Source organism: Pinus tabuliformis, chromosome 6 (assembly GCF_031772625.1).
Source record: "Pinus tabuliformis cultivar Carrire ecotype Pingquan chromosome 6, CPIR1, whole genome shotgun sequence".
Classification (NCBI taxonomy): Eukaryota; Viridiplantae; Streptophyta; class Pinopsida; order Pinales; family Pinaceae; genus Pinus; species Pinus tabuliformis.
The window spans coordinates 1,558,837,771-1,558,849,111 of record NC_142292.1 but is presented as its reverse complement, the minus strand read 5'-3'; the positions used below and the strand labels follow the sequence as shown (position 1 = coordinate 1,558,849,111).

At 29.0% G+C, this 11,341-nt stretch overlaps 1 protein-coding gene across 1 annotated transcript; it reads left to right on the top strand.

The window, feature by feature from the left end:
- Positions 1 to 336: 336 nt before the first annotated feature.
- Positions 337 to 2,311, top strand: LOC149264675 (uncharacterized). The gene is made up of 3 exons (XM_089400346.1): positions 337 to 469; positions 562 to 691; positions 1,636 to 2,311. The coding sequence occupies exons 1-3, from the start codon at positions 337 to 339 to the stop codon at positions 2,309 to 2,311; spliced, it is 939 nt and encodes a 312-aa protein (XP_089256472.1).
- The last annotated feature ends 9,030 nt before the right edge of the window (positions 2,312 to 11,341 follow it).

Below are 11,341 nucleotides of genomic sequence, written 5' to 3'. Positions count from 1 at the left end.
TTTGTTTTCTTGCTAATTTAATGGTATGATTTAGAAATTCACATTGTTAATGTTTTTAATTGTTTTTGTTTTACAAATTCAACCATTTTAATGAGATCATTGTTTGCAATATATTTGTTTCTGGTAAAAATAGAAATCCGGAAAATTTTCAACACCCTGTTTTTAAATATTTAATTCAAATTGCTTTTTAAAATATTTAATGGTGACGTGCTGGTCTTCACTAGCTAATTCTATATTCGATATATAGTCAAAGGCCCAGCAAAACACGAGCGAGCAGGCTGAGTGCCAGGATAGCAGATCGTTGGGTGTGGAGTTGCAGAAGAGAATATATCTAAGATGGGTAGAGCTCCTTGCTGCTCAAAACAAGGGCTTAATCAGGGGCCCTGGAAGGTCGAGGAGGATACGATTCTGGGCGATTACATTCGAATTCATGGCGCTGGAGGATGGAGAGATCTCCCCCAAAAAGCAGGTGAGTTGCAACAAATCTGCAATAGCAGTGTGTTGATAGAGTCTTAAATAGGTATTGATGGGTTAAATCAGCCGAGAGAAGTTGTTTTGCAGGTCTTCAGCGCTGTGGAAAGAGTTGTAGATTACGTTGGATCAATTATCTTTGCCCCGACATTAAACGTGGTAATATTTCCATCGATGAGGAGGACATCATTATTCGGATGCATCGCCTTCTCGGTAATAGGTATGTGGAGTAATTGTGTGAACCAGATTTACGAATTTTCAAGGGGAGAGGTTTGTTTTACAATTTTGTATGAGATGTGTAATTTTGTGTGTGGGTTTATTTTTGAATTCTATTTTGGTCGGGTGTTTTTTTTAAATAAAAATAAATTATGTTTTAATTAAGAAACAAAGAAAAAATTATTTTAAGTCCAAGAGGCTAAAGATATTCTATAGGACATATTACTTCTTCATGTGCTTATGTATTCCGCTTTTATGTACTTTTTTTTTTTGTTGATGATTAAACACTTCAATATACCTAATTACCTTTGTGGAACTTATTCATAACAAAAGCTTTTATCTCTTTACTGTTTACAGTACACATGTTCAAGCAAATACCCCATGGCTTATCCATAATAAAAGCTTTTATCTCTACTGTTTATAGTACACATGTTGAAGCCAAGACCCCATTTACTAAACCATTGGTTATTTTGCTGCATCGAAGTCTTCTTTCTTGTGCACAATATGTAATTAAATACAACCTTAGGTCATCTACCCTCTTCCATTTCCTCAGTTTTTATTAAATACCTTATGACTCTTATCATAGCAATTGCTTCAATAGGAACAACCTCTGTTTCACTTAGATAAAATAGAAAAAAGAATACCTGTCAATTCATAGAGGAACACACTGCAAATTTACATCTAACTTTATGCTGAGTTGTGAAATAAACAATAATATTATTAATATTATAAACAATATTATCAATAACATTGTAATCAATATTGTCAATACTTTATTAATATTATAATTAAGATGGTTATAAAATTATTATTGTTATTGATCGAAAATATCTTAATTGTTTTAGTAAAATAAAAATTAATCATTTTAGTAAAATAAAAATAAAGATTTCCAATCTCATGGGTCAAAAACATTTTTGATGCTGATTTGTGACACATATTACCATGCAGGTGGTCACTGATAGCAGGCCGTTTGCCTGGGCGGACAGACAACGAAATCAAGAACCACTGGAACTTTCATCTGCAAAAGAAGGTGCCACCAATCCAGGGATCTCAAAGAAAGAAAACGTTAAAAATTGAGGCGCTCAAACCCCGACCTATCAGAATAAAAACTCCGGTGAAACACACTGAAATGGTAAACCGAAATTCTTGCAACAGTTCTGGTTGCGGTACCTGTACAAGTTCAGACCATCCCCTCAATTTTTTTACTAATCAAGAAATTGTGAATTCGTCCGAGTCATTTTCTAACCTAGTAGTGGAGGATCCGATCGCAGAAGAACATCCAGAGCAGAGAGCCGTTGCGAATCTGGGAGATGTTAATCTCGTGGAAACAGAAGTAAGAAATTTTACCTCAGCTGACCAGCAAGCCCCAAATTGCGATCAGTTTGCAGGAAATCCAGCCCCAATAGCGGAAAGTTTTGATTTGTACGAGCCACTGTCTCCCGACTGTAATATGCTAGCTCCTGTGTCCTTTTGCTTGACAGATTTTGAAATGGAAGAGTTCAACATAGGAGAAGAAACGAAAAAGTACGAAGGTATGGGTTCTGAACAATGGCCGTTTGTCAACGGAGGGTCGAGATCCGCCGCACATCACGTAGATTGGATTCATGAATTCGATTATATATGAAAGTAACATTTTCAAAAATTGAATGAATCTTGAACAAATATGCAAACGCGGAAATTGAAGTCTCGTTTTTTTTATCTATTATTCGTCGCAATTGTGGTAACTGTCGTGTTCAGTGTCAATTTCATTTGGCCTCCGGATTTTTTTTCTAATTATATATATATATATACATAGTGTCAATTTCATTTGGCCTCCGGAGTTTTTTTCTAATTATATATATATATATATATATATATCATGTTGTGAATTGACTCATTCATCTAATAAATCGAGTTTCAAATCCCAGTGATGTGATCTTGATAAACTCGTCTTTAGAAAGCACATGGAATAATTGGTTTTAATAAAAAAAATATTTTTAAGATTTAAAACCATGATTCCAAAATAATATAGACAAAATATGCAAGTTTTTCTCATCTATATATCATGTAAAGGTGAATATAACAAAATGACATCGAAATACATAATCAATGAGGCTCTAAATCATTTCTAGAGTCCAAAAACAATGCTCTAAGCTATGGGGTCAGTGACCTACTAGAAGTCTACATATCAATGATCAACAACATGATCACTCCTTAGCATGATAAAACTCATCACCACCACTAGACAAGAGATCATCAACATGAGCTACATAAATAATATGGCTCAGAGTTTGAGGACTCCTAAACCTCCTCTACAACTTTAGTAGTAGTAGTAGCAAAAAGACATCAAAACTAAAAATCAGTAATGAACATGGTCACTCATCAAACTCATCATTGATGCGCGCTACGAGCAATGGGATCATCAACAAGAGATACATAAACATCATCTAGCTCAAAGTCTTGAGACTTGGGTTGCTCAACCTTATAATATGATATAAATTGAAAATCTTTAACATGCCTAACCAATGATTTCGGTTTGAGTGAAGGGTTCACCTCCTCAACCTTATAATGTGGTAGAAAAAGTTTAGCATGCCTAAAGAGTTTTTTACTTTGAGTGAAGCGTACATTCTTGTTAAGCTCGAGGAGTTCAAAAATCAATACCACCAACATCAACAATGTTCAACAATCAATGCCACCAACATCAAGGTTCTTAAAAGGCTTCATGCTCTTCATCAAATGCCAATCTCATATCCTCATGCATGATAGAATCAAATGGAAACATTGCAAACCCCAAGACCATGAAATCCCGAAAACCATTAAGTCTGTTGAATTTTGAGTGAAATCTAAAATTCCTGTTTCTCCATATGAAATCTAATGAGGTTGAAACCACTCTCAAACATCGCTAGTAATTTCATGGTAATGTTAAAAATTTAAGTGAAAAGATGAAAATGATTTCATGGTAATGTTAAAAATTTAAGTGAAAAGATGAAAATGAAAAATAAAGGAAATATCACTTTTACTTTAAGAATTTAAGATTACCATTAATTGCAAACATTGCTAGGGTTGATATGTGTCACATAAATGAGAGTGTAGACATACTTTTCTTGGAGAGACTATTTTTTGGAGGAAAACAACCCCTAGGAACTATTTTTGGAAGAAAACAACGGCAAATTTACGTAAAAACAACTTCAAAACTCCCAAAACTGCATTCTATGGGGTGTATAGCTACTGTCCTATTTATGATGGAGCATACTCGTTTGACCATAAACTAGATGGTTTCATCATAAATTGGCCTATTTAGTCCAGCTTTTATGAAATTTGGGCGAAATGGACCCTTCAATAGAGTTTTTCGGCAATTTGACCCCGTTAATTTCACCCGTATCCAATTCAAACCAGCCAATTTTTAAAACTATGATAACATGACAATTATTAATAATTGTTATTTGGTTGACTCGTCACTCACACCACCTATAATTGTAATTGTCAAAAAAAATATAAAACAGCCATATAATTTTTTTTTATTTGTTAATATAAATAATGACAACTAGAATTTATAATCTCCAAAGGCATATAAAAACCATCTTCTTCCAAAGCCAAAAGGATATAAAGAATAATAAAAACCATCTTCTTCCAAAGCCAAAAATTCAATAATATAATGATTAAACATTTGTCATTCAATTCTAAAGATGAGAAAAATAGAGAAGTAAAATTATTATTTTGTAATATGAAATGATAATGTTATATTCTAAAATGCATTCACATTAGTATATTTTGTATTATATTTTTTTTATAATAAAAGTAGACAATAAGAAAATATGAATTTAAAAATAAATTTAAATAACAAAAGAAAAATATAGTAGTTTTATGATTTTGGTTGCATTAATATTTTTATGTTTCCATAAAATTTTAAGAATAGAAATTTATAAAATATTAAGAATGTTCTAATTTTATTTATTTTTAATATACAAACAATAAAAAAATTAAATTAATAATGATTATATATATGGTTTTTATAAAATAAATTTAAATAATAAAAAAATAATAGAATAGTGAGTAGTTTTATTATTTTGGATGCATTAATATATTTATTTCTGGATAAAATTTTAAGGATAGAAATTCATAAAGTGTAAAAATTGTTTAATTTTATTAATTTTTAATATGAAAATAGTAAAAATTTCAAAATTAATAATGATTATAGTTTTTATAATTTTTGGTTATTTTGGTAAAATCATAGGAAAAATGGAAATCACATTTTTTTTGGGAAAAGAAAATTATGGAAAACTAGTCCATTTGGGTAATTAATACCTACAATTCTCATATTGTCCCTTAATACAAGACTATAGCAATAGATTTTCATGTTAACCACTAATAGTTTAGCATTTACCATGACAATTTCGAATATTCAAAATTATAAATCATTAATGTTTTTTTTTTAAAATAATTTGTTACCACTTGAGTGGGTTAAATACTTGTTTGCCTTAATTTAACATTCTTGACATGTGTCCCATGTCATCCATGAAATTTACTCACCTTGATAATTGGTCAATTTTACAAACTATTCTTTATGTCAATCATTTTTTTGGAATTGACTAGTATTAATCTAGTATTGACCAACCCAAGTTATAATGTTTAACTTTGAAAAATAGATATTTATTTTTCAAACATTTGATTGGATCATAACTTTGAAGGTACTTTATGCCATATCGAAAAATGCCTCAAATTTTTTTGTCATACATTTTTGATACAATTGCAAATTTATGAAATGATTTTTAAATATTTGAGCAACTTTTTTTCATTATTAAGTTTGATAGGAAAACCACATAAAAATAAAATCCATGAAAATAGCTCAGACCAATCTAGATAATTTATTTAATATGAGTTCTTGCCCACCATAATTTAAGCAAGTATTTGCATAAAAAATGAATAGGAACAAAGATAGAAATAAATATACCTACAATGATATTTTCTTCAATAGTTTAACATATAGGAGTAAAAGTATAAATGTGCAAACATAATAGTGATTACTATAGTTTATATATATATATATATATATATATATATATATATATATATATACACACACACACACATCCACTCTATAATAAATTTAAAGAAATTCTTTATGTTATAACGTTTAAATTATGTGGAATTTTAATTATCTCATAGTTTCTCTAAACATTCAATATATTGAGTGAATAATCTACTTTGTATCTAGGATAAATAAAATGATTAGATAATGTTTGTAAAAAATCCATCATATTATTAATAAATAAGAAATGAGAAAAAATATTATTTTTTTATAAAGAAAATCAAATAAAAAAAATAAAATGAATTATAAAACATAAAAAAAAAGTTCATTAACATTAATGTTTCTATAATTTTTGTTACATTCATTGATATCCTTCCACAACATATGGATCTCTTCCCTGTGATGCAAGGGACAAAAAAAAAAATTCAAAAAACCAAATCAAAATGCAAGTGAATTAACTCGATCCAAAATACGAAGCAAAGTTTACAGAACTTTAGAAATTAATTTTCAGCCATACTTATTGACATTTTAAAATTTAACATTATGTTTAATGTTTAATACGACAATATTTTGATTCTATTCATGAGTGAATCTTTCTCTACCTTATAATTTAGCTCTATTATTTTTATTATATTTGATAATGTAAATTTCATGTTATGATTTAGTTATTTCATTAGTATTTCAGTGTGAATCTTTCCCTACCTTGCACTTTGCCTATATTGTTTTTACTATATTTTATAACATAAATTTCATGCTATCGTTATGCTATTTCATTAGTATTTCGCTGTGAGGATTCACGCTTGGAATAATGTGAGCACATGTAGCTAGTTAACTAATTTTTATTGGAGTATCGAAGTCGATTTGGGAGAATGTTCGCACACGAATTTAATCAACCAGTTCTTGCCAAGGTATCAAAGTCTTGCTCTTGTTTAGAGCTTCTTGACTGCTCTTGTTTAGAGGTTCTCACTTTTTGTATTTTTTTGGATTGTTGCATGCATGCATTTTTTTCCCTAAATTGTTTTCATTTTCAAGAATCATATACATATTTTTAATTTTTATTAGCATTATGTTTTTTATTCTTTTAACCTTTACCAACATTGTATTTTTTTTAAATGTTGCAGATAAAAAAAAAATCTTTTTTGTTTTTTAATGCTGACGAACCATATATACTCTTAACTCTTACACGCATTTTACAAGTATTATGGATTTGCATATATTTCTAATGAAAATTTGAAAACATTTCAGTATAAATACTTTTCAAAAGAATTATGCTTACAACTATATTTTCCAAAATTTCTACACATGTTCATCTTATATCTTTATTTGTCAATATTATTTTCTAATATGCACACATTTTATTTTATAGTATTACTTTACAAACTTTTTCATAACATAATAATTTCGTAGTGAGGTTTTATTCAATAAATAATTTTAATTCCTTACTTCCTCATCTAATTTTTATTTAACTAATTCATTTGGGTAATAAATAATTTTGATGGTGGATATTTTTTATCTAAATACTATTTATTTTATTTATTTATTTTATTTTATAGTTTTAATTGTTATAAATATTTTTTATAATAATTTTTTTTATATATTTTAAGATTTGCTATCAACTTTTATATAGATTCATGATTTGAATGAAGATTTTGTTTTTATTAGTATTGATGAAATTTTTAGACTTATATGCAAAATTTCTATATATTTTCTTTTTCCTTGAGAATTTTTTTTGTTCTCTTAGACTATTTTGATTAATTAAATTTTTAAGAAAGTTTTATTTTTCTTAACATGTAAAAGAATTACTTGTGAATGTGAACAAAAATTTTCGAATAAATAAAAAATGTAGAATATCTCTCATCTTTCAATGTGAACAAGTAATAGGTGAAGTAATTATAATATAAAACTACAACTTATATAAAAATACATATTTTTATTTAACTCGTCAAACTCTTCATAATTTTTAATAATATCTGGTACCTTTTAACTTTAAGTGTATGTCTAACTTTAAGTGTATGTCTAAGCTTGTTATTATGTATTTATTACTTCAGAACCTATAATTATATCCGCAAAACCTTTAAAGAAAGAAAGAAAGAAAAAACTAGTAAGCATAAAATTATAACAAGAGTTAAATTAAAAATTAATTTTGAAAACTTAATTGGTTAAAAAAAAAGCAAGCTACTTGCCTTTTTATTAATTATCCTCAAAAGTATAAGGTAAAATGTAGCAAGTTTTGTCGCTCTATATATAGTGGCACAAGAAGCCAACAAATTTTAAAAATACGATTTTACCTTAATACCAAAATTTTGATAATTTTTAGATATTAGCTTATATATTGTGATAGTTTCCATGACGAAGTTTCATGATGATGGTAAATGTCCACTAAGACCAAACTTTGGCCTATTGGACCTAAAGAAATGGATTATTTAGTTTTATTTAAGATTTTATTCTTATGCTCAAAAAGCTTGGAGAGAAGCCTCTCGAGCTCACTGTAATTTTGACAACATAAAAGGCTAGGAAGGTTAGTATTGCAATAAAGATTTTGAAACTGAGATCTAATGCAGTTGTACGCGGGGCACTCTAAGAGGAAGTGATTTTCATCCTCGATGTTTGTATTCTAAGAGAGATGGCAAAATCTTTCCATCCATGGTATTTTAGGAACTGCCCAATGACCCGTTTCAGTATGGATCTCATGAGAGTTCATTCTAATCTTGGCTATATTAATTTTCTTCTTTGATCTAGTTAAAATAGAGAGATACTTTTGATCTTCTAGGGTGGGGTTGATGACCTCGTTATATTATCTTAATTTTCTTTTAACTCCTAAATCTTTCTCACACCACATTTTTTCTTTGGACTTAGAAGTAACAATATTTTTAATGTTATTAATGTTTTGCAATGCAACATTCTCGCCAATCTCCCAATGGTTTAACCAAGCTCTGGTGTCTTTATACCAACCTCGTTTGAGCCTTAGCTGGTTTTCGCTGGTATTTAAAGCTAGCTTAGGAAGTCTATGGTCTCTGATGTTATTGAGTTTGTGCTTGTACAATAGAAGCCTAGTCATAGCTAGGCTCTCGATAGGGGAAAAACCCACTTCTAAGGAGAATAGGACAGGGTCTGTTGCTTTTAATTTTGAGGTTATACATTATAAAATGCTTCTGGATTTGCTCAATCTTTCTCCAGGATTCTCTAGAGATGCTACAACCCCAAACCTCACATCCATATAAGATAACCAGAGTGACTAAAGTTTCAAATAGGAACTTCTTTCTATTCCACATTACGAGGTTTGCCATTTTACAATTATTTTCAAGACCAAAATAAGCTTTCCATCCCCCATTAATCGTTTTCTCAATGTTATAGTTCTAGTTGAGCTTGTGATGAATATCAATTCCTAGGCACTTGTAGGAAGACACTTCCTCCAAGTTACTATTGCCATACATAAAATTAGCATAAGTGTCCTTCTTGGATTTGATAATCATAACTTTTGTTTTCTGAGTGCTAACAATCATACCCATGGTAGAACAGAAATCCTTAAGAAGTATAAGTTGCTTATCAAGATCAGATGGGAACCTTGCAAGAAGAACAATATCATCAATGTAGAGAAGGATGATGATGACTATCCCAGCTAAGATCGTGCGAGCACATCTTGCTTCCTCTAAACAACCTTCTAGCTTGTCGATGTAAATGCCAAATAGGGTAGGGGAGAGGGGGCAACCTTGTTTAACTCTGATATTACACTTAATATGTTTCGACCACCCCTCATTTCTCTTTAACTTGGAAATTACATTCTCATATAACCTTACAGCGACAACTCTCAACTCAAAAGGAACCTTTAGCTCTTCTAATCTGTTCCAAAGTTTGTTTCTAGGAACCGTATCGAAAGCTTTTCTAAAGTCCACAAAGCAACAAAAGAGATTGGATTTATCATTGCAACATTCCTCCATAATGATCCTAAGCATAACGAGGTGGTCTGTTGTTGAGTGCTGCTTTCTAAAACCCGCTTGGCCTTTAGCCTGCTTACCTTCACTTTCAAGCCATATGCTCAACTTCATTTCCAAAATAATACCATATAACTTGGCTAGGAGAGGGCTGATCATAATTGTCCGATAATTTGAGGGATTATTTGTATCCCCACTTTTAACAATAGGGATAATGAGGCTTTGACTCCATGGTTTAGGGAACCCTTGCTTGACCTCTTGATTGAAAAGCTTGTGAATTTGGGGGATGAGGATAGGACCTCCAATTTTTAAGATTTCCAACTGGTAACCTTCAATGTCCTTACCTTTCCCATTAGTCAAGCGATTAACCCCAAAATAAATGTCTTCTAATAAGAAAACTTCTTTCGTTGTGAGTAGGGTTTCAAAGTTATCCATGACATTTGAAGATTCATAAAGCTTTTTAAGATAGGAATTCCAGTCGTGTAAAGCAATTTTATTATTATATTTAGTTTTCCTAGTTAGAATCTACCTCCTGAATTTCTTAGGAGCTACCTTAGAGAGGTGTATGAGATTCTTTTGTCTTTTACGAATATACTACATTTTTTCCCTTTTAGTTAGGGCTTTGTATATTTTTATCTTGCCAATTTTAAGAGATTCATCAACAACATCCTTAATTACTCTCCTCGCACTTTTACAAACTTTGTCATACCATGGGTTGGTTTTGCTATTTCTTTTATTACTTGAAACTTCAATTCAGAACTTGCATTGATTTCATGATATTAGTTTATGGGTTTTACGATATTAGTTCAGTTTTTATATATTTGTCTGGTTTCATGATATTAAGTCATCTTGGTATATGTGGTTTTTGGTTTATATATATTTAGATATCATTATTGAAATTTGGTCAATAATTTAATAGCATGTTTAGATCATAACAAATTAATTTTTTAGTTTCATATTTTATAAACAATATCATTTAGAGAGATAAAACTTCATAGATAATTGTTTAAAAATAATGTAATATTTGTAATTTTATTTATTCTATTATAATGTTTGTGTTTAATAAATTTATAAACGGTAAGGAAATATATTAAATATTACTTTAGATTTATATTGCATACTATGCATTTCTCTACCGTGTGGAAAAGTTCAATTAACATAACCGAAATCGTAATTATTAGTAAATAACTCCAAGGACCATCACACTTTAAATAAACATTTGAAATGTCATTGAAATGTTATATTTATTATTTTGTTTTATTACAAATATATTATCTTTAAAATTTATTTTTCTTTAATATAAATCTATTATTTCCAAATGATATTAGGATTTTATGTTTATGTTTTCATATATACATATGAAAATGATCTTAAATGATGTAAAGTCGATTCACAATTTTTTATAAAAAAATCAACACATCTTTGAAAATAGAAAGTTTGCAAAGATGTCCGGTTGTTAAGCCAATTTCCCAACATCCCACCCATATTTATAATATAACATTTTCTTAAAATTTTCCTAATATTTATTATAATGTTATTAATTAAATTTAATAAAATTTATTGAATTTTTTTAATAAAATTTAAATCATAAATTTGAAAATAACTAAATCAAATATATTTGTTTTGAAAAATTGTTTTTCTCCCTAATTTATATATATTTAAAATTTAATTTTTTTTTTTATTTAAATTTTTTTATATCAATAACTTTTTTTCA